This window comes from Coffea eugenioides, chromosome 3 (genome assembly GCF_003713205.1).
Source record: "Coffea eugenioides isolate CCC68of chromosome 3, Ceug_1.0, whole genome shotgun sequence".
Lineage (NCBI taxonomy): Eukaryota > Viridiplantae > Streptophyta > Magnoliopsida > Gentianales > Rubiaceae > Coffea > Coffea eugenioides.
Genome location: NC_040037.1, coordinates 16,906,495 through 16,931,144, shown reverse-complemented (window position 1 = coordinate 16,931,144; position 24,650 = coordinate 16,906,495). Strand labels below are relative to the sequence as shown.

Sequence of the window (24,650 nt, the reverse complement as noted above, 5' to 3'; positions counted from 1 at the left end):
TTCTTAAATTTTTCATTTCTATTTTTAAATTTGTTATTTTATAATTTAAAATTCTTAATAGTTAGTTAATGAATTTAGTAAACAGCAAATTTAAGTCGATGAAATTTAGGAAAATCATAGCACCCTAAGGCTAGGAGTTAAGTTTAGGGGAAATTACGATATGAATCACATTCATTATAGGTCCAAAGGGTCAAAATCTTTGAAACATATCTTGCCAATCGTGATATAAACGAATTAGTTTATCTTGGTTTTTGGATTTTCTATTATAGTACCACAACATGTCGCCCGATTTTCTAAGAAATTACCTACCATCCTAACTCAAAAAATATGCACGATTTACCAACCAACAATTATTCGATACAAAATAAGAAACCACATACCATCGCAACACATAATGTAATGAACTGTGATACAGAAAATGTACCGCAGCATCAAAACCATGTACCTTACAAACTGTGTCCTTGTATTATTATAACAATTGTACACACAAGAAAATGCTAGAAAAAGTCATACTGGGGACAACTTGTTTTCCGTAAATGGGAGATCTTGAACACAGGATCTCCTACTTTACTATCCAACCTAGCCTTCCCTCCACCGTGGAAAGAACAACTTGAGTATGTAAAAACGAATGATTAAACTGTGGTTCGAATTGGAATGGCTTTAAGGGGTACAGCCTTCTGCATTGTAACTCCAAGCTTTTCACTCATGTCCACATCTTCTGGTTTGATCCCTCCTTCAAGCTTCCAATCAAAGTTATGAATGAGTGAAGCCACTGTCAAATGAATAAACCGATCAGCCAGCGGCATTCCAAGACACATTCTCCTGCCTGTACCGAATGGAAGGAGCTCAAAATGCTGGCCTTTCACATCAATTTCACTATCCAGGAACCTTTCTGGCACAAAGGAATCAGGACTCGACCACAAGCTAGAGTCTCTACCAATAGCCCATAAATTAACAAGTACTAGAGCATTTTTGGGTACAATGTACTGGCCAATCTCGATATCGGCCTCGTAATAGCGACTTATTGTGGTTGCAGGAGGGTAAAGGCGAAAGACCTCTTTAATAATTGCCTGCAAGTAAGGGAGTGCAAAAATCTGTGATTCTTGAACCAGCTTTCCTCTTCCTATGATTTCTCTAATCTCAGATCTAGCCCTTTCCATTTTTTCAGGGTTTCGCAATAACTCTGCAATTGCCCATTCCACCGTTGATGATGTTGTGTCAAATGCTGCAAGGAATAAATCCTGAAACAGAATATATATAGTCAAATACCTTCCCGAGGTTTGTCTTTTAGCTTCCAATTTTCCTTTCGGATTGCAAATTTCATTTGCAGCTTAGTTCACTTGTATAATTCCTAAAATTTTCGTGATGTATTCCATGTTTTAATGGACACTAACATTCATCGACTCCAGATTATGGATTACTCAACATCCACACGCATTAAGCCCATGTTTTGCATTTGAATGAGAACTTTATGCCCAAAAGACCTTAGTTTAGTGATTAAAATTGAGATCTCAAAAATTAAAGGTCATGCGTTCAAATCTTCCCTTCTCACTTCTTAAATTCCATTCCACACCTATTTAAAAGAAAAATTAAAAAAGAAAAAGCAGAGAATCTATTATTTGCTCCATTTGAGTGACAGGGTATTAATTAATGCAAGAAATAAACATCCTCATCCCATCTCCCTTAATCTTTTGACTTCCAACAAAAAATAATATATCCCGTGGATAATAATATCCTTTACCTGCAGAGTTTCGAGAAGAAATTGAGCCTACAAACAAATATCAGTCAGAATTGTTTATAACATCTGAATAAAAACAGAAAAAACTATAACTATTTATGGAATTATGGCTATTAGATTTGCCAACGATTATTAACCTTTTATAATTTTCATCAGTTAAAAAGTTTAGTAGATACTCACGAGAAGCAAATGTTTTATCTCCTCAATGCCCCATTCAGATTTTTGCTGCTGGGTGAGATCAAGGAGGACCTCCAACAAGTCATTTCTGCGCAAGTAAGCAAGAGATTTCTCTCTTTCTTGTAACCTTTGCCTGATAATTTCTTCAAATTTTTGAAGCAATTTTCCAAAGTAAAATTTGGTCTGCCGCCTAATACCCAGTGGATCAATTGCTCTGAGCACCGGAAAGAAGTCCGAAAGATTAGGTTTTGCTATGGTATCCACCACACCCGATATGATTTCTTTCAGTTCTCGGGATGAATTGGACTCGTAATTACCAAAATCAACAGAGAATAAAGTGGTGGACAGAATATTGAGGATTGTAGTGAAGGCAGCTTCACCTATGTCGACAGCTTCCCCGTTAATGCAACAGCCATCGACATAATTACAAAGCTGTTGCAGCTTTTCTTGACGGAGCCCTTGACTAGCATTGAGTCGTTCTGAGGAGAAAATTTGCTCTTTGCACAATTTACGAAGATTAAGCCATTGGCCATTTACAGGTAACCAGATAATAGAGAACTTGTGATAGTCGAATGCTCGGGCTGAATCAAGTACTAGTTTAGAGGTGTAGAGATGATCATGTTTTTGAAGTAACTCTTTGGCTACTTGGGGTGAGGATGCAATGATCATTCTTCTGTTCAGTACCTTAATTGACATCAAAGGTCCGTATGTTTTGGAGAGTTTTGCCAGTGTTGAATGGAAGATTCCACTGAGCTGGAACATATTTCCAACTACGGGATATTGGTGTGGCCCGGGGGGAAGTTTACTGGACTTTTGGCCGAGATAGTGGCGGAAGAACCGATACAAAATGAAAAATAATATTACTACTAGTAGTAGTAAAAGAAAAGGTGGTGCCTTGTCCATGTTTATTTCTCTCTTCCCTCTCTTCTTCTTTAGCTACAAGTTCTAAGCCTGTTCTGATCATTCGAGGTGAGAATGGCAGGATACTGATTCATTAAATATAGGGTTGATTGCGGGTTAATTACAGTTTGCACCCCTCAACAATTTGGCTATCAGCCTTTGCACTCTAAACTTTCAATTTCAGCAATCTATTACCTTCAACTTTTAATTTTTAGCACAATTAACAAATCAAGCTAAACCTAATCAAAAATAGAATTATTGTACTGGTTTACCCTCAATTTCCTACAAAATATCCAAAAATACTCGTTTTGTTTTCATGTTAACAAAGTCAAATAAGTCTCTAGAAATACCTTCAAATACACAACCAAAATGAAGAAAAAAGGATTAAATGTAATAAACCCCCCCGAACTTTACCCTTAGTTGCGCTTTGCCCCTGAATTCATTAAATAAGTACTTTACCTCCCTATTTGATATTTTAAGACAAATGTGCCCTGCCTATTTTATTTTGCTTCTTTTTGTTTATTCATTCCCTTACTTTTCATTTTCCAGTACTTTCTTTCATTTTTTTTTCATTGTTTCTTCTTTTTCTATTTTTTGTTTTTCACTTCATTTATGTCACTATTTTGTTTCACTTTCCTATTACTATTACTAATTTGTATGTTTATTATATTATTGTAAATATCATTTACTTATGATTTCACTCTTATTTTATTTATTTACACTATTAAAAAATTCTAAAAAAACTATATAGCATAAAAACTAATATATGCCTAGCATAATCAAAAAGTGTATATTACTAGTAATTTGACTATTTAGAATAATATTATCAAACTAGAACTTTAAATTACTAAATATTAAAAGTATAGCCCAAAAAAATAAAGCAACTAACATTTTTATTTATTTTTTATATATAGTTTATTAACCACTATGTTATTAGGATTTGAATTTGTTAATGCTTTTATTAGATATTAACTTATTCTAAACTCTATATGTATTGATTCAAATAATTTATGAAATAGTCTATGCACATAAATAATATACTTTGTTTTAACATAGATTTTATGATAATTATTACTTTCAATAACAAAAAGTACAAAAGATAGAAATCAATAAAGAAAAGTTAGAAATAAATAAAGAAAAGTTTAAGAAAATTAAAAATAATATATAGATACTAATTGTAAAGGGCAGAAAATATTTGATCACATGAGAAAAGGGAAGAAATTAAAATTTATAAAGAAAAGTGACAAGTAGAAAAAAGGCAAAAAGGGATAAAAAATAAAATAATAATCAATATGGAAGGGTACTTTTATCCTGAAACATAAATTAGGAAGGATAAAGTGCCTATTTATTGAGTTGAGGGGGACAAAGTGCATTTGAGGGTAAAATTCGAGTTTAATGCTTTTAACCTAAAAAAAAAAGAAAAAGAAATTGCAGCATAACCCATATCAAATTTCACCACCATCAGCATGTGAACTACCACCATGACCTCTTCTCACACCACCATAACATCTTCACCAGTTCACTACCACTACCATCTTATCATATCAATCAGATTAACATCAAAAAAATACTAGACAAGGGGAAAAAAAAAGAGAGACTATATTATTAGACCAAATAAATTAACACGTAAAAAATCATCACACAAGAAAACAAAAAAATAGACAAAAAAATTTCATATCCAAATCTTATCACCAAATATAGCCACACCACCACCACTACCACTGACAAGTGTCTATTTTACTTAATAGTTTATGCATATTTTAGTTCATTTGTAGTTAATTTTGAGCTCCTAAGACTGTAAGTGACCATTTTGACAATATTTGATGTCTTTGAGTAATTTTGAGAACACTTGTGAATTCATTCCTTTTACTTGTTAATGTTTATTATGTTTTGGGAGGGATGAAGGAATAAGGACAATCTAGAGCTATTTATGAAAAGTCACCACCCAATTAGATGAGTGTATGCACGGCTCGATAGTGAATTTCGAGCCAAATACCAAATTGGATACTCGCTAGAAGATTTTGCAAGAGAAAAAGTGTTGAATAGTATACAGCATCAAATAGAGGGAGTGAAATCGGATAATCACGCCAGATACTCGTCAAAGAGTTCTCAAAAGAAGGGTGTTTAGCAGTATATGGCATCGGATAGTGAAATTCGCTTCGGATAACGTGTCGAATATTTGAGCGGAAAAATTTTGCAAGTTGAGCAACTTGCACAATTTGTAGTCAACTTTTCAACTCTCTGTTCTATGATGGCTATGATGTCTTGGCAGCTGCTTTTTGGGCCCAAGACATCAACTATTGTCACCTTTTTGTCAATTTTATGTCATTCACTTTCAACTTTTTTACTCTTCAAGGCCACAAAAGGCTTTTTGTGAAAGATTGAAAAGATTATAAATAGAGGGACTTTTAGTTTTAGGGGAGGATTTTAGTTCTAGTTAGTTTAGAGAGAGAGAGAGAGCTTTAGAGAAAAGAAGAAAGACCAAACGGGTTATGTCTTACCCTTTGAGGCAAGACACAAACCATCAATAAATGTAGCTCTCTCTATCTTTTCTTGTTTTAGTGTAGAATATTCTAGTTTGTGTTCATCCACTCTTGAATTGGCTCAATAAGGAGGCTGAAGGAGATGAAGATAGAGAGGTTCAAGAAACTCTAGGGATAAGGGTTTGTCTTTTCTCAACCTCTTTATCTTTGTATTGGATTTCAAGTTATGTTAATGTGAGTTTTGAATATTATGCTTGTGATGTTGTTTTAAAGTTATGCTTTGAATATTTGGTTGAACTATTTTGATTGCTATGAGTTGATTTTTTGGTTATTTTAGAATATTATCTTGATTGAGTTATTTAGCACATTGGCACTCATAATCATGATTAACTGGCCATTAATTGTGATCATCTCAAGGTGTTAGATTTGCAATGAAAATTGGAATTTGACACTAGTTCATAGAAATGCTAAACTTAGGGAGTACACTCACAAAAATAGAGGTGTACCTTTATGGTTTATTTTTTAGTAATTTCATAGAAGTAAATGAGCCTATAGTTAATTTTATAACCACAAAAGTAGGTATAGTTTAGCTATAGCTATAGTTGGTACATCAGCAAAAGCAGGTATTATGTATATAAGGAAATTACGACATAACTTAACCGAGATTTAGTGCTGATTTAGTTGAGAAGTTGCACTAGGATGAGTAGATAGGGATTCCATTACCCGGGGAGTTTTCATTTGTATATTTCTACCTATTAGTCTAGCTTTGTTTTCTAATTTTTTGATAGTCTAAATAATAGCGAAATTTTAATAGTGCCGGTAGTTGTCTGTCTCCCCTGTGAGTTTAGCCCTAATTACCTTATACTCGCTTACGACTTGTATACTTGTGGAGAATCGCAGGTGGGATAGTTTAGAAAATTATAAATTTAAAATTTGATTGTGGACTAAACTTCATTGTTGTATGCATATCCCACGCACATCAGCCGCCACCATCACCACTTAACTTTGCCACCATCAAAACCTTTTAAAACTCATCCTAAAAATCATCAGACTAAAAAAAATCAACATCTCGTCATAACAGGCGCACCTCCCTCACACCATCACTATAACCTCTTAAACTCTTGAGTCCACCAGTATTATCTTTCCCTCCAGAAAAAGCAAAACATTTTTTTAAAAACTTTTTCTATTAACACCATTTTTTCAATTCCAATCCTTCAATAGGAGATCTTGATTCTAACTCCTCAAAGATCCACTTTTTTGCTCAAAAAAAAATTCACGCCACCCTTCTTCTCGCTAGGATGGGAGGGGTAAAGCCCTTCCTTGGGACAAAATGCTAGTAGCATGAAAGGGATAGAGGAGGGAGAGGTGGTAGTGTTGCTGCTTCTTTTCTATGATTGGGGGCAACTGAGCAGGGGATAGAAAGTAGGGAGTTGGGTTTCACTGCCACTGTCTTTTGGGATAATTCTGCATGACACAAAGTAGGGAGTTAGGTTTCGCTACCACTATCTTTTGAGATATTACAACAATGGGGTTTTGTGGGACTCTGGTGGTTGAATTTGCAAGGCATAGTTTTTTTGAAATTTGAAACCCTTTACTTATTAGCTAATTATTTGTGCCAAATTTGAGTATCTGTTATATGGATAAAAAGGGTATGCTTGGAACAACAAATGATAATGGTCCTTTTAATTGCCAAAATTTAGTGGATTGTACTAGATTGCCAAAAATTAAAAAGGTGAAAGTAGTTGATTGCTAAAATTAAAAGTTTAAGATATAAAGTGTAATTATTGAATAGTTCAAGGGTGCAAACTGCAATTAGCACTTATATATATTCATGTTATTATGCTCAATTGAACTTTCGCTATTAAGGACCGCAACGACTTACATAGACCCAATCCACCACCTAGAAATAGATCCTGTGAAAGTAAAAAAACCATGTCACCCTTTTTGCCTTACAATCTTCAGGCTTTTCAATAAGGAAGTAACATGGTGAGATTTTAGTCAACATGGTCCACAACCTTACCGATGGATTGGGCCTATCCAAATGTTTGCCTCATTAACCAACTCCATCACCTTCTCCCATTCTATCCTATGTTTTCAAAACCGGACCGGATATCGACTCGGCCGAGGTCAGGGGTCAGGGGTCAATGGGTTTGACCGGGGGTCGATAGGGGTCGAACCGGATGACGTCATAAATAAAAATTATTTTAAAATTAAATTATTGTATATAAAATATCCAATAACATATTGATATTAATAAAGGTATATTTATATATATTTGATGTTTCAAATATATTTAACAAGAAAATACAAAGAAATTAGAACAATCAAGTAACAATTTATGTTATTTAATAAACATTAACAAGTTTAGAATTAAAATTATGGATTTAATTGAAAAATAACATCAAATTTTAGGACAATATTTATAAAGTATGAAATATTTGAGGTATATTAATAAGTTTTCACAATTTAGGGGGTCAAAATATAATATTAAAAAAGTTTGAACTTTTTTTACAAAATCTCCTGTTGGACTGGTTTTTCCGGTTCTGTACCGGTCAAACCCGGTTTTTGACCGGGTTTTAAATCTCCCGGTTCTGATGACCAACTCGGACTGGACACTTGGCCGGTTTCCGGTTCAACCGGTCGGACCGGCCGGTCCGGTCCGAGTTTGAAAACACAGATTCTATCTACTCATACTAGTAAGGGTAATTTTGTCAATGCATATGCATTCATGGTGATTAGCGGTCTCATTCAAATGACAAGGGAGGTAAGTGATACTTTTCAAATTTCAGAAATATTGAGTGATATTAGCCAAAATCTAAGGAGAGGCTTCTGAAATTATCCAAAAAAAAAAAAAACCTAAATTACTACCAACTCCCTCTTCCTTAAAATAAGTGCCCGTCAGATCAAAGTCTACAAACTAAAATTTTCAGTGATGGTTTTCTGCAAAGATCTGAAGGTTCACAAAAATAGAAAGTGAGGGGCTAATCAAACGGTGAAACATATTTTGAGTGAAAAAATCCCTAATTTTGGGGTAAAGGGCAACACCTAATCTATGAAAAATGATGTGGTTTTCATCCTTGCAATCAGTAGCAATTTTTCTTCGATTGTCAGGCAAACTGGCAAAGAAGAGGAGGACGTATCTGCCTCTTTCCTTTTTGTTCCTTTTTTTTACGGGAGAGAAGAAGAGGTAGACAGAGGAATTAATCATCTATTTAGGATTTTTCTGCCATTACAAAACAAAAATCACATTAATTATCGTCTTAAAAGATCCCACATTTAATTATCCTCACTAACTGGCCCTACGTTAACCACACATCCAATGGCAGAGAATTTGACAAACAAACCTCCATCAGCACTAGCACAATTGGCCCACAAACAGTGGCAGAAACGGACTACCAGTTTGTTTCAGGCAAGAGCAGCAAAAAGAAAATGGAAATTTTAATTGGTCATTACAGAAATATCCCTCAACAATTGTGAACTATTTGGACTGGCTATTAAGCCTTAATTAAGGGCCGAATAGGTATTTAACAGTCCAAAATCCAAAAATACCCCTGAACAGTTACGGACTGTTTGGCCAAGAGTCAAATTGTGAAGGTCCGAATTAGCAATTTCTATGAGCTTTCCCCCTGCTTTGTTGCCGGAATGTTGCATCAATTGGTCAATAATTAGTCCCACTGGATTTCATTGACACTATTTCCTCCATCGACAACTATAACCTGTCCAGTTAAATCATCAACAATCATTCAAATATCTTCTCTAGTCACGCCAGTTGATGATCAAATCATTAAACTCTCCAAAAACATGAAGTTTTCATCATTTTAATTCATAAAAATGCAATTTTTCACACTTAAACCATAAAATGCATAATGCGCTAGAAATCTAGTTCATTAGTTACAAAAATAAATAAAACACATCAAAACTAATTAATAAAACACACTTAAATACCTCAAAATGCACACTTATCACGAATCTCTTGGCAAGGTGATTCAGTGCACCTTTGGTTGCTGAATAAACATTAAACAGACAGACCTTTCATTTTAACCAAACCTACAGCAGAAGAAATGAATACAATGTTTCCAATCCCGGATGCTTTCAGGAGAGGATAAGCAAGTTGGGAAAAATGGTAACAAGATTCAAATTTGTGGACATCATGAAATCATAATCTTCGGCGGTAAGCTCTTCGGGTGGCTTAATTATGCATTTCCCAACATTATTTACAAGGATATTGAGCTTACCATTGAAGATGGAAGAGATCTTTTCGATGAGCTGTGTTCTTTGCTCTCTTGAAGATGCATCACAAACTGAACAGTGACTTTGAATCCCCCGGAGGCCCATTCTTGCAAGCTTTCGTTAAGCTCTGTTTCATTTCTTGAAAAAGTGTGGACTGTGGTTCCAAGTTGAGCTAGCTCCACCACAATTGCTCGGCCAATTCTGCGAGTTCCACCGGTAACTAGAGCTGTTGCTCCCGACAGAGAACGTTTTGAACTGTTTTCTCCCAACTCTGACATGCCTTTTTTTTCGGGGGGGTAACAAAAGTGATGATATTCAAGGTTGGAAAGGAACAAACGAATAAAATTGTATGGAGGTCAATCTTAGTACAACAAACTGCGCAAGTGTTTCGGACTCTCACAAGCGCTGTTTATGTATTTATTTATTTATTGGGCAAATTACACTTTACCGCCTATGATTAGTATTTTTGTACATAATTTCTCTATTATTTCAAAAGTTATATATAACCCCCTTATGGTTTAAATTAAAGTGCTAAAGTGACGGAAATAATCATTCATAACGAAATCTTTGAAAATGTCGAAATTATCCTTGTTTAAAAACTAAAATGGTTGAAATGATCAAAATATATAAACATAATATATATGACACATTAACCCCGTATGATTTTATATTTTATCATATAATCTTTTTGTAGTTTAATGTTTTACCATATAACCCCTTGTGGTTTTCAAAATATACACATCCATGTGGTTAATAAATAATTTTTAACTTTACATAGGGGTATTTTTGATATTTTAGGTGACTCCATTATGGATTGCAAATTCCGTTACTTTGATACTTTAATATAAACCATGAAGGGATTATGTATAGATTTTGAAATCTTAGGGAGGTTATGTACAAAAATACTAAATCACAGGAGATAAAGTGTAATTTGCCCTTATTCATTTTGGAGGCCAAGGCCTTGGGTGGGTCGGGGGAGAAGTTTGGAGGAGTATCAATTATTGAGGAAATTCTAAGATTCACTGACATATAGTTGATTCGTAACTTTGGCTTGAAGTTCTCTTTTACATGTTTCTATTTTGTGATGTATAATGGAGGCCTAAAGTGTTAAAAGCAATGAAGTAAAGAGCTCTACAGTAGTCTATGTTACTCAGACTCGACTATGAGAATCGGACAAGGATATGACTAAGTGTCTAGTTAGGGGTGGCAATGGGGCGGGGGATCTTTCCTCCACCCCCCACCCCGTTGTCAAATAACTCTCCCCGTCCCCCGCCCCATCCCCTGCCCCTTGCCCCCGGCCTCGCCCCTGCGCCGTTCCCCCGCGGGGGAAGAAATCAACTTATCATAAATGTTTATTTATAATAATGCAATTGTAAATAATGTTAAATAAGATTAAAAATTTGTCAAGATGGAAATAAAGCATAACAAGTCAAGTTACATTCAGTGCGGAGGAAGGGAACTGATCAAAATAAAAAAGGGTTAGGAGCAAAATAGGTTGGAATTGGATAGTTTAGTCTTTGGGGCGGGGGCGTTGGAAACAAATCAACAAAGTCCAAGAAATTTCTTCAGTTGTTGCGGCGGCCGTTGACACTGACTAACGTTGTACTTGCAAGTAAGGGTGCAACTTTAGGAAATTTAGGATTGTATTATATATATATATATATATATATATATATATTATTGTATGCGGGGGACGGGGCGGAGGATGGGGCGGGTGTATGTTTCCGCACCCCTGCCCCGTTTTAAGGCGGGGGGAAATATTTTGCCCCACCCCGCCCCATCCCCCGCCCCATTTCTACCCATCCTTATGTCCAGTTCATAAATCATATAAAATTGGGTAAATTACACTTTACTCCTTTGTGGTTTAGTGTTTCATGTACAAAATTTTCGTATGATTTCAAAAACTATATATAACGTCTTTATGGTTTGGATTAAAGTGTCAAAATGACAAAATTTGTAATCCATAACGGAGTTAATTAAAATATAAAAAATATCCCTATATAAAGCTGAAAATTATTTATTAACCACAGGGAGATTACGTATATATATTGATAATCATAAGGAGGTTCTATAGTAATGCATTAAATCATAAGAAGTTTATATGATAAAATATAAAATCATATGGGATTAAAGTGTCATGCATATTATGTTTATATATTTTGGTCACTTCAACTATTTTAATTTTTAAACAAGGGTAATTTCAACATTTTCATAAGTTCCGTTATGGATGATCATTTTCATCACTTTGACACTTTAAACTAAATTATGAGAGGGTTATATAGAACTTTTAAAATTATAGGAGGATTATGTGCAAATTAGCTATACCATAAGGGGGTAAAGTGTAATTTGCCCTATAAAATTAGCATAGGATGACAATTCTAAAGGGTTAGATACTAGCACGTAGGTACAAGAAAGATTCTAGCAAGTACACAAATTATGGGTTCTCACGGTGTTTGGGGGTGTCAAAATATCGAAAAAGTCCTTTGGGTTTGGAAAAAAGACATCAGCCTTATCTCGGGGGGGGGTTGGGGTCTCGTTAGATCTTAGCAGCAGGCTCCCTTGTGGAGGTTGATATCCCACATCGGGGTTTGGGGGGTTTGGGGTAGAGTAGATAAGTCTCCTGTGAGACCCTCAAAAGTTACCGGCTTTTGTGGGTTCTCACGGAGTTTAGATTTGTCAAAATATCGAAAAAGTCCTTTGGGCTTGGAAAAAAGTACACAAATTATGTATGTGTATTGTTGTTTATTTATTAACCAACACGGGCTCTGGATGGATTGAGCTTCTTTTTTTTCAAAAAAAAAAATTTCAAATATAATGTTATAATATTACACTCTTAAAGTCACCTAATCCATACAAATATCAAATACAATTAATCAAAAAATAAATAAAAAAACCTATCACTTCTATCTTCTTCCACCCATCACTACCCACTACCCCTCCCCTCCTCCCCCCTCCTCCCTTCTCCACCGCCGCCTCTCCCCTTCCTCTCTCCTCTTTCTCTATTTACGTATTTAAGGGATATTTAGAACTGTAGATAGGTCACAGTTCTCCATCTCATGTGCACTAAACCATTAATTTGTTTTGGAATCTATTGCTGCTTTATTAGTATACTGAGTTGTTGGAAGAAGTGTCGCTTAGGTTTATTTGGTTGCTGTAAATGAATGTTTGTTATGTCGTCCATTAAGCAATGATGGTTTTGTAAATGGACTGTGCAAGCCTACCTACTTAGTATTTTATAAGTAGATATTGCGTATTGTGAGTTCATTATCTTAATCTAATCAACTCAACTCTTGGTCCCCTTAAGAGACATAAGGCAATTCACTAAAGTGATCAATGCTGTTAGTCCGTCTAATCCACCAAATTTGATTTCTACATTCTTTTGTCTAGGTGATGGGCCAAACTACTTAACCATTAAACTAAATTCTGGGGGTCGTTGAAGTCAATTAACCAGGAGTTACATTGGAGGGGAGGAGATTCATTTTTTATTTCACAAGTCCTTTGGTTTATGTTCTCTGAAGAAAGTATTCCATAAATATCCGAAAACTTGTAATTTAAAACAGGCATTAATTTAAAAGCAGCAGCATAGAGTATATCAAGTTTTATGCATCCAATGCAGTTATTATTCAAGTTTAAGAAATAAAGACTTGCTAATATCTTGTTTTAGAAATGATTTAGTTATGTTGGATTATCCAAGACAAAGGCCTCCCTTTCCTTCTTATATTGTTTTTTCTGGAATTTTTAACGAATGGAAGCTTTTTTCCTTTTAACAACGTGTACCAAAAAAGTTTGAAGATTTTATCATTTCACATGAATTTTATTTATTTTAAGCAACTAGTAAGTGTTGACTGACGAGGAAAGAAATATATTACACAACGAAAGGTAGAACCTATGCAATTTTATTCTACCTTAAAAAGGGAAATTTCAAGACAAAATTAAGTTGTAATAACCCGGACCAAGTAACTTTTTTAGTAAAAAGTAACGGGTTGAAAATATTTAAACCAAATTATTGATAACATGTACTATCTGCAAATCAATACTCCAGAATTTTTCACTCTTTACCACTAGAATTCTCAAATCTATCGCTATCTTATCTCTTTATCTGCATATTTTAGATATCTCAGCGCTTTTAACATTTAAGACACTTTTACAAGTATTTAACATTTCAATTAAGGATAAAATACTAAAAAGCCCTCTATGGTTAAGCTAATCTACGGAAAAGTCCCTTATGGTTTCAAATCATATATTTCGACCCTTCATGGTTTGAACTAATTTGAAACAGTAACGGAAATCATCAAAACTAATGGATCCGGATGAAATGACACAATTACCCTAATATATATAAACAATAAAGATCTTTTAACAACCATCCTATTAAGCAAACTTATGAAAAAACTCCCTACGATTAAGCTAATCTATGAAAAAGCCCCCTATGGTAACTTGTTGTTTTTATTTATTTATTTATTTTGTGCATAAGAATAAGGTAAGTTGTATTTGGAAGTTTTTATTTATTTATTTTATGTATAGAAATAAGGTGAGTTTTATTTGGGAATTTGTACTTATTTATTTTATGTATCGAAATAAGGTGAATTGTATTTGAGAGTTTTGGGTTGTTTTTGAAAATTTTATGAGTTTTAAGGGGTTTAATAGGTATATCAGCTAAAAATTTGAATCAAAAAATTATTTACCATATTAAGCAACTTCAAACTTGTTAATTTAAATGATTTTTGTTGATTTTTCACATTAGTTCAAACCACGAGATACTGGATTATATGATTTAAAATCATAAGGGACTTTTCTGTAAGTTTCCTTAATCACATGGGGCTCTTTTATATTATAACTCTAAGGATATAGTAGATATATCAACTGGAAATTTGTTTGTTTTTAGTACAAATACTTGCAAAAGAAACGCGTGTATTTTCAATTCATTAATTCAAACGATTTTCGTTGCTTTTTAAAATTAGTTCAAATCATGAGTTACCGGAATGTATGTTTTGAAACTAGAGAGGATTTTTCTTTATGTTCATTTAATCTCAAGAGACTTTTCTATATTTTACCCTTTCAATTAACAGTCAAAGAAATTTTTTATATATTTATAATTTTCAAAATTACAACGTCTGTAATGCTACTAGAATCCTTTTTATATGAGATATGACATTCGGCCTGCGTTATGGTCTATATTATATTTTCAATTCTATAAAAAGAAAACAAGACAGAGGATTCCCCAAACTTAACCAATAACAAAACATATCCTCCAGAACCCACCGGCTCCAGTTAAATCCTGCCCATGAGGCAGTGAGAACCTTACATCATCCAACACAGCTTTCTGAGACAACGATGCCTAGAGGATAAACTAGCTTTCACTATCGTATTACATCATTACAATATTTTTAATTGTTACAAGAAGTTTGGTAACCAAAAAAAAAAAAATTGCTCTGAAATGTCTTCATCCAAAGAGTCATAATTAGTGTATGGTAGAACTGATTACACCATTACACTATTTTTAATTAGGGGTCTGAGCTAACGCAACTTGATTTAACTCGTTGATTGTCTTAAAAAAACAAAAAAGAACTCTGTGATTGAAAATTTTAGTTTTTTTTGATAATTTTTTTATACACTGACAGTATATGTACTAGCGGATCTATAGGCATGTCACATATATAAAATTTGATATTTAAATTCAAATTTAGATGGTATGCCCCCGTCAGTGTATACACTAACACTGTAGCAAAGATTAATCCTTTTTTTTTTTGGGCAAAATAGGTTTGAGTTATCTAGGCGCATCAATACAAGTCGCAACCGATCTCAAATGTTAATTGGCCTCTACACTCGGTCTCAAAGGAGAATTTGTACTACATAGTGACATTAACAAGGAGATAAATATCAATTACTGTAAGAATAAAACAAAAATTATAATACAACTATTTAAGTCTTTGCAAAAGAATGCAATAATTACACTAGTAGTATAAAATCATTCCACTTTCTTTTTTTTTTCCCCCAACAATCTCTTACGAAAGGTTATGAGAGCTTTTTGCATTTACCATCTTTGTGAGAGTATATTTTGACATTCCAAGTAACAAAATAGAGATTTTTGTTTGTTAGTGCTTAAATGTTGTTGGCACATGCTGATTTGGTAGTTAGGATGAAAAAACAGGATTTACTATTTCATAATTAAACTTCCAATTTGCTTAATATAAACTTACCATTCAGGTTGTCATCGCAGACTTGTTCATCAATTGTACAGAAGAATGTTCTTTTCTTGTCTCATGCATAGAACAAGAATAACAAAATATAATTCTAAGTCCCAAATCCTATGTTGATTTAAATTTTTTTTAAGATATTCTGATCCCAGGATTTGGAGAAGCATAAGCAAGGAACTCCCCATCATTTTCCAGTATAGCCATCTCCTTTTGCTCCAATATCAACCATGCTTCAATCCCACCGTCTGATCCATCAACAAGAACCACAAAATTCTTATACATGGATTCTACCTCAGTACCACCTACCAAACTAGTCCAAATTGGTTTTCCCCAGCCAAAATCGACTTCATTTAATCCTATTTTGCACCAGCTGCTGAATTGGTAAGTATTTAAATCTTTGTTACTGCACTTTTCTCCCCATTCTTCCAAAAACTTAATCATCACATCATACCCTTCAGAACTAAGTAATTTTGGCACAAATTCATCGTTATTTTTTTCCTTAGCCAATCTTAGTATTTTCACTAATCTTCTGAATTTTACCTCCAAATCATCAATCTTATCATATTCTGCAACTATTGGAGAACCAATATTCCCAGCAGAATATTCTGGTAGAGGTGGCACCATTCTTCTTCGCAAATCTGCTGCATGAAATATTACTGATGGCTGTTGGAAACCCTTTACTACCTTTGCTGCAGCCATTGCATGCTTCCAGATGAAAGATGACACAACTTCAACACTTGTAGGATCCGGTACGCTTTTGCTGGAACCTTTCACTTTGAGATCAGATATTGCTGGAGCACTGAACACGAATCTTTTTCGTATACTTCTTCCATCTTTGAGTAAGGATCCCTTGACCACCACCGAGAAACCAAGCGGAACAGAGTCTTTAGGAGGGAAAAGCACTAGTGATTCATACCGAGGATAAGGATGACCTGGTGATTGATCATCTTGAGAACCTCTAGAAATTGCAGCCCAACATTTCAGGAAAACACTGATCGTTGTCATATCAATGACCATGTGAGAGAAACACGTGAAAATCGCAACCCCACCACATGAAAACGTGTTGAATTGAACAAAAACTTGGAAAGGACCATCTTCATGGAACTTTGAAGAGGTGCCAAGCTTGTGAAACTGCTGAAATTTTGGTAGATTTAGTAGCTCGTTGATGTTGCAACGAACATGGGCTGTGACAAATAGAGCTCCTTTATCATTGCATTCAATGGATGAATCATCCTTGTAGACGCCTGCAAGTGGATAATAGAGAGTTAAAGTTTGGGAAAGAGAAATTTTCAGTTGATGTGTGACTTGATTGATCTTCAAATTTGTTTCTTTTCTTGGATAGAAGGAGATAAATCTCACAAGAAATCTACCACTAATTTGATCGAGAAAGGATCTTTTGAAGATTTTTAGGTGATCAGGTGTTGGGATAGATGGTTTTATTATCTCTTGGGAAATGATCTCTACTTCCATTTTTACATCCAATTATGGATATTACTTGGATGTTGTTGCTATACGACTAGGATTATCTATATAACTACGTTTTCTAGGACAATTGCTCAATTAATTTTTTTTCACAAAAAAAGATAACTAGAAAAAGAGAAGGGTAAATTACAAGTTACCCATTTGGGATTTCGTGTTCTAATGCATAATCCTCTATTGTTTTATAACATCCATTTACCCTCCCCACCCACCCAGGGGTGATTTAATATAAAGTAAAAAATTGATGAAAAATGTCTCTGCTAACTATAATTTCAATTATGTCCTTATTTAGATATTAAAGACAATAATCACTTTTTAAAAAATTAAGGGAAGATTAAGTGGATATTATTGAACCATACATAGTTGAATACAAAACAACGTAGTAGTTAAGTGAATATTTCATATTTTAACATATTGCACATTTTATGCGTAACACAAATTTTTGAAATACGTTTGGGTCAATCACGATAACTGGAGGTGCTTAGCATTAATTTTTCACTTTAGATAAAATCATAGTGATGAACAAGTAGATAAATTGTACCATATATGAGGGTGTTGTGTGGTAAAATACAATACCACAAGGTGGTAAATAGTAATTTACCCACAAAAACAAAAGAGGAAAAAGCCAAGAATTGCAACCAAATAGACTAAAAGGTAAAAGCAATAAGTTTTGAGATATGAAAGAAACCAGAACGTGAGATATAACTTCAGTTTGTATAGAGCTTATATAGAATAGCGGATTGGTTCAACTCAAAAGTGGTAATGTTCTATGCTAAATACGAAGCACGTATGGGTTTACACTAAATTCATCTCAAAGAAAAAAAAAAGATTTAATAAAAATGCATTACTCTTATAGTGTAAGACAAAAATCCTATAACCCAGTATTGTTATGACAAAACCAGTCTCTGCATATAGTTTGAGGGGTAGATGGACGTTAAGGAATACTAGCCTCAGCATTGCTTTTTATCTATTTCATTGGCTATGGGTTTAAATACAAAGTTTTGTCCTCTCCGGAGTTGTCGGGTTTAAATTAATGATTACTAGGTGTCAAGTTATCCACAGCTGTTCTAATATTCATGCACACGTGTATTACAATCTCAATGATTTCTTGGCTTGACATTATTCATACAAAACCTTTTAGATGGTTTTGAAATTTGAGTGCTCGAGGTTAAACCACAAAAAATGTGTACAATGATTGATGAGAGCGCCGGGAAGATAATTATTTGCCACCTGAAGAAGCACGGAACTTCCCCTGACCGAGTTGAGCTAATGAGCTCGGCGAGCTGATGGAAAGAGGGCGTCCTAAGCCTGAAAGAAAAACGAGATGGTGAACTAACAGGGGCCCCGAGGTAGTCCCAGAGAGCGCTCCGACGGTCAAGTTAGTTTTCCGGTGAGCGGGGAGTGTACTAACAGTAAAGCAGTAGGGAGCGAGTTGCCAATAGTGAGCGTACCTTGCGCAGTCATTGTGCGTTACTACTTATACCTTCTTAGGAGTCCGACCTCCGTACGCTTCGGGACTTACCCTGGATAGCTCCCCATCCCGCGTTGAGGGGGATTCTCCCCGCCCTCTGCGGGGTAGCTCTCGGGAGCCCCACGGAGCTCTAGCCCCCGCGTGACCTGAGCTGGTTCCCCATGGGCCCGGGGTCCAAGCCCAACTCCGATCGCCCTGGGCTGTCACGTGTACAGACCCAGGACGGGGCCTCTGCACTAGCCCCCTAGATTAGGTCAGGCTCCCAGGCAGACCTGATCTATTCCCTTGCCACGTGGAAACCCATCATCGCACTGCTCTGCCGCGGTCACCTCCGGTGCAGTGCTGACATTGGGAAGTGGTGTCCGCGTCCTTTCAGTTGTCGCGTCCCCTCGATCTCCGTACCGCTCTTGAATGCGTTCACATGGGACTGTTCAAATTCAAGCAACCGTTTTCCCCCCATTCTGCCCCCTATAAATAGGGACTCCCAAACTTTCTCAGGCTCTATTTGCCATTTTTCCTCCCTTCGTGCATTTTCAATTTTCCGGCAACAAGACTTCCGGCTTCCAGCGCCCAGATTCCAGCGACTTCTCCATCCCTTTTTTCACTCCGATCATCAGTAACTTCCTTCCCCTCCTTTCTCGTACTTCCTTTTCTCCTTTTGCTACCTCCTGCATTTTATGTCGGGTCATTCCGGCGTCACTTCCACCGCATCCCAGATTCCGGTCCGTCGTAGAGCCCCCAGAATCTTCATTTCCTCCTCGTCTTCGTCCCCGTCTTCATCTTCATCTTCATCTTCCCCTCCTCCTCCTTCTTCATCCTCTGCTTCCAATCCCAATTTTCTCATTCCTGACTTGCTCGAGTCTATTGACGTCATGAGCTCTCCGTCTGCCCATTCTCCTTCCGCCCGACTCCTGGAGGAGGTGGCCGAGCTCGATGCCTTCATCGAGCAGCAAGCCACTTCTGTCCCCTCCCCCAAGTCCCCACATAACTCCCCTGGCAGAGCCCAGGAGGGAGCGGGGGAGGACAGGGACTCCTCCGAGGGGACCCCTGCTGCCGAGCAGGGGGATGATCTTGAGTTCAACTACTGTCACCCCGACCGGGAGGAGGCCACCCTCTCGCCCGGGGCGGTGGCCAAGCTGGCCGCGTCATTCTCCATTCCCCCGGCCTTCGAGCCGCGAGCCGCCGGGCCCACCGATCGAGCATGCCGACCTACCCCAGGCTTTGTAGCCATTTACAGAGAGCAACTGGTCGCCGGGTTCCGACTCCCCATTCCTCCGACCCTGGCCGAGATCCTGAGCTACTGGGGGCTCAGGATCACCCAGGTCCAACCTAACTCGATCAAGATCATCATCAGATTCCTGATCTACTGCCAGATCTGCTACATCCCCTATTCTCTCTCTCTCTTCCGTGCTACCTACGCCCTCAAGGCTTCTCTCCCTGGGTGGTACTACTTCTGCCGCCGGTCCGCCAGCAATCGCGGCGGGAAGGGCACCCAGGATCTTCTCTACGGGGTCCCCTCTTCCGTAAAAAATTGGAAGGGGGACTTCTTCTTCGTTAAAACCACCCACTTTCCTCCCAACGCGTGGAAGGTTGGGGGGGTCGGGGACGACCCCTATCCAGAGGACCTGGACCCTGAGGCCTTCGGCCAGCTGCTGGGCTCTGCGGTGAAGCTGTACGCAGTCAAGTTCTCCACCGAGCAGATTTCCGCGGCCGGGCTGTTGGGGACGATGTCCGGGTCCCCTAGAGAAGTGGCGTTCTCCCCCGCCGACCGAGATACCTGTAATACTGCACCTGTTCCCTTGTTATCTGTTGCCTTTTGCCCTTTATTTCTCTGGCCTATAGCACTAATCCGGTGGTGTTCTCTGCAGTGAAGAGGCTCTCCAGGCTACTGAGCGCGCCGACCGAGGAGGTCGCCTCCACTACACAGCCTGAGGCGGCGAAGAAGGCCCCTGAGGCCTCTGTGACTCCTGGGGCAGCTCGGCCCCCCAGAAGGAGGCCTCTCAAACTCAGTCCCCCTCCAAGCAGGTCCCCGGCAAAAAGAAGGCAACGGGGCAGAAGAGGGGGCGAGAGGACGAGCCTTCCCAGCCTAGGAGGAAACCTGCGCAAGGCCCGGCACAGCGCCCCCTCCAGCTGACGTCTGGGGGCCCTGTCCACCTGGCCCCCCGAGCGCCCCCCCGAGCTTGTGGCACTTCCGCCGCGTGGCCCCCACGAAGCCGGGGCAGGCCCCTACGATGCACGATCCCCGGCACTTCTGTCCGTCCTGGGAGCTCTCCATCAATGACCGAGCCCAGTTCCCCAAGGTGGCTCGCGAGCTGGTCACGGGCTCAGTCCTTCCACGCGACAAGAAGTGGATGGAGCTGGCCAGCCCGTCCGAGCTCCAGGACATGTACTACACCGCCCAAGCCCAAGTAAGCCCTCTCCCTCTTAGGCCCCTTGGGTCCCTGTTCTTTCTCTGAATGGGGTTAGTAATATGCTAACTCTTACTCTCATTTCTTCAAGCCAACGCCGCCGGTGCTGCCCTGGTGACCCGCTTCTCCGAACTGTCTCCCGACTTGGAGAAGATGCAAAAGAAGAATCGGGAGGCCGAGCAGAAGCTCGCCAAGGCCCTCAAGGAGGTAGACTCCCTCAAGACCAAGCTAGGCAAGGCTGAGAAGGAGCTGGAGGGGTCCCAGGTCCAGCTTGCCTCCACCAGGTCCGAGCTGGACCAAGAGAAGAAAGGCGTAGCGAAACTGAGGGAGGAACACGCCATTGAGCTCTCCGGCACCGTCAGCCGGGAGCGCAAGAAGGCTGTCCGGGACTTCATCTCTTCCGATCAGTTCGCCGAGGACGTGGCCCTCCTCAACCAGCCCATCCTCCAGGTCGGCGCTACGCGGGCCCTGGACATGGTGAAGGGCCTCAACCCACCCGGCTTCAACTTGGCGGATTTCAAGGAATACAATCCTGCAGCCGAGGGGAAGCTGGACTGGCTCTTCGATGGGTACTGCAAGGGGCATGCCCTGAAGGACCTGATGGGAAGGAGCGACGTGGGGGCCGAACTGGCGGAGCTTCCCCTGGAGGAGGAGGAGACTCTTGGCAGGGCTTCCGGGAAGGAGCCTGTGGCCTAGGGCAGCGGTCACTCCAGAAACTCTTTCCATCCTCTTATAAGGATGTGACCATGCCCCGCAGCTCATGATCTCCACAGATTCTTTTTAACAGCCTTCTCCACACGCCCCCCACCATGCTTAAGGTGTACCTTCAGCTCCCACCTCTCAACATGCTTAAGCAGGTCGCCAGCAAGAAGAAGGCGTAGCTAGGTTCCCCTTTCCTTGTATAGCTCGGTAGGCTTTGTAATAGATAGGGTCTGAATGTATATATGAGATGAAGTTTTCAAATGACACTGTCTGATTTGTCTTTCCATTCCCTGCTAACGGCAAACTCTAGTGACCGAAAAGGAACACCGACCTCCCGGGTCAAATGCCAAATAGATCCTCCAAGGCGGCGTGCCGACCTCTTGGGTCGAGCATCTATCGCCCTTTAAGCTAACGGCTAAGTTGTCAGGGACACCAAACCATCAAGCCATCAGGCTGATTTGACAGTCGAATTCCAAATAACCAGAGTGATGCGCCGACCTCCAGGGCCGAACACAAAACATCTAGGCTTCAAGCTACGCCAACCTCTAGGGTCGAACGTCAAACCTGATCTAATGAAACGGCGTGCCGGCCTCGATCCCCACGAGCATCGAAGTTCCAGAGGCGGTCCTGCCGACCTCTTGGGTCGAGCATCACGTCTCAGACCTTGAAGGCTTTCCGTCGACTCGTTATTTCGACTCGTCCCCTGGTCGCCGACCTCCTGGGTCGAACGCCCAAACATTTTCAAAGGTAATCATGCCGACCTCCCGGGTCGAGCGTCGATTCCTCAAACTTGAAAAGCCTTTCACCCGTTACGATTTCTCACCCCCAGCCCCCCGCTAGGACACTTAGCTTGATCTGAGTGTGCGAGTGTAGAAGTGAAAAGTTAAACGGAGTTGATAGTGAGAAGGGATCTAAAACAAGAAAACTGAGCGTTTATTTAATGATGAAATGGTACTAAAATTCCAAAGAATACAATAAGACACCCTGGACAAACCTATCCTACAAATAACCGCAAATTCGAGAAGTGCCAAGTGCGGGGTACCTCTACTCCGTCTAATTTTGCGAGCAGGACCTTGTACGGCCCCTCCCAATTTGGATCGAGCTTGTTGGAGCTATGAGCTCGGCTGACTGAGTTCTTCCTTAGGACTAAGTCCCCTGGTTGGTACCGCGTGTTCCTCACCCGTGCATTGTGGTAGCGGGCGAGCTGGCTTTTATACTTAGCCATTCGTATCGCCGCCTTCTCCCGCTTGGCCTCCAGCAGGTCCAAGTTGCACCTCAGCTCCTCCTCGTTGGCTGCCGCAACGAAGTTTTGTGTTCGAGGCGAGGGGAGGCCGACCTCTGCGGGCACCACCGCCTCCGCCCCATAAGTCAGGGAAAACGGGGTCTCGTGGGTGGCTGTCCTCGGTGTAGTGCGGTAGGCCCAGAGGACGCTAGGTAGTTCGTCTAGCCAGTTAGACAGGGCTAGTTCCAACCTGGTTTTTAACCCCTACAGAATGGTTCGGTTAACATTCTCCACCTGACCGCTGGCCTGGGGGTGTCCGACCGAGGTGAAGTGCTGGTTAATCCCAAACTCGGCGCACCAGCTTTTGAAGGGATTTTCAGCAAACTGTCGCCCGTTGACGGATATCAAGACATGCGGGACCCCGAAGCGGCAGACTATGTTTTTTCAGAAGAACTTCTGAATTGCCCTTCCAGAGATAGTGGCCAGGGGTTCGGCCTCCATCCACTTTGTGAAATAATCGATGGCCACCACGAGGTGCTCGTACCTTCCCGGAGCTCGGGGGAAGGGACCCAGGAGGTCTATCCCCCACCGGGCAAAGGGCCAAGGACTGTGGATGGGGACCATCTCCCGAGTGGGTTGGTGGCGCAGCGGGGCGTGCACCTGACAGGCTCGGCATTTCTGAACCAGAGCCGCCGCATCTTGGAACTCCGAGGGCCAATAGTAGCCTAAGAGAAGACACTTTTTTGCCAGTACCCGGGACCTCACATGCGTCGCGCATAATCCTTCGTGGACCTCACGGAGGACGTAATCGCCTTCTTCGGGAGTTACGCACTTTAGCCGGGGGATGAATAGGACCTCCTGTAGAGGGTCCCCCCGGCGTAGGCGTACTTAGCAGCTCTGAGCTGGAGTCGGCGGGCTTCGATTTTGTTGGCGGGGAGGTCTCCCGAGCTGAGAAAATCTACGATGGGGGCCATCCATGAGGCTGGGCTGTCTATGGCCAGGACCTGAACCTGATCAACGCTTTTTTGCTCGACCACCTCGATTAGGACCTCCTTGCAAAGGTGGGCAAACGAGGAGGATGCCAATTTTGACAGGGCGTCCGCCCGCTTGTTCTGTGACCTCGGCACCCGCTCGATCTCGAAAATGTCAAACAGGGCTCTCGCCTCTCGTACCTTGGCCAAGTATTTCTTCATGACGTCCTCCTTAGTTTCGTACTCCCTGCGGACTTGGTTGACTACGAGTTGAGAATCGCTCCTAACCTTGATCGCGGTTACACCCATCTGGTGGGCTATCTGCAACCCTGTCAATAGGGCCTCGTACTCGGCCTCGTTATTGGATGCCGGGAAGTCGAACCGGAGCGCGTAGGTCAGCTCTTCCCCTGTGGGCGAGGTGAGTAGCAGGCCAGCTCTGCTTCCCTCCTTGCTTGAGGCCCCATCCACGAATAGTACCCAAAGCTCTTCCGGCCGGGCCTCCTCGGGCAGGAAGCTCGGCTCAGTTGTGGACAGACTGGCCCCTTCGGCGAGGAAGTCTGCTAGGGCCTGGGCTTTGATAGCGGTGCGGGGCTGGTAGCCGATGTCGTGCTCGGCGAGCTCGACGGCCCACTTAGTCATCCTACCCGAGACCTCAGGTTTTATGAGTATCTG

General features: G+C 40.1%; 1 protein-coding gene and 1 pseudogene across 1 annotated transcript; both read right to left on the bottom strand.

Annotated features, from left to right (window-relative positions):
* Window positions 1–632: 632 nt before the first annotated feature.
* Window positions 633–2,677, bottom strand: LOC113766204 (ferruginol synthase-like). The gene is made up of 3 exons (XM_027310416.1): window positions 1,919–2,677; window positions 1,742–1,768; window positions 633–1,241 (listed from the first exon to the last, which is right to left on the bottom strand). The coding sequence occupies exons 1-3, from the start codon at window positions 2,675–2,677 to the stop codon at window positions 633–635; spliced, it is 1,395 nt and encodes a 464-aa protein (XP_027166217.1).
* A 6,636-nt stretch (window positions 2,678–9,313) lies between these two features.
* Window positions 9,314–24,650, bottom strand: part of LOC113766203 — a 70,037-nt pseudogene continuing 54,700 nt past the window's right edge.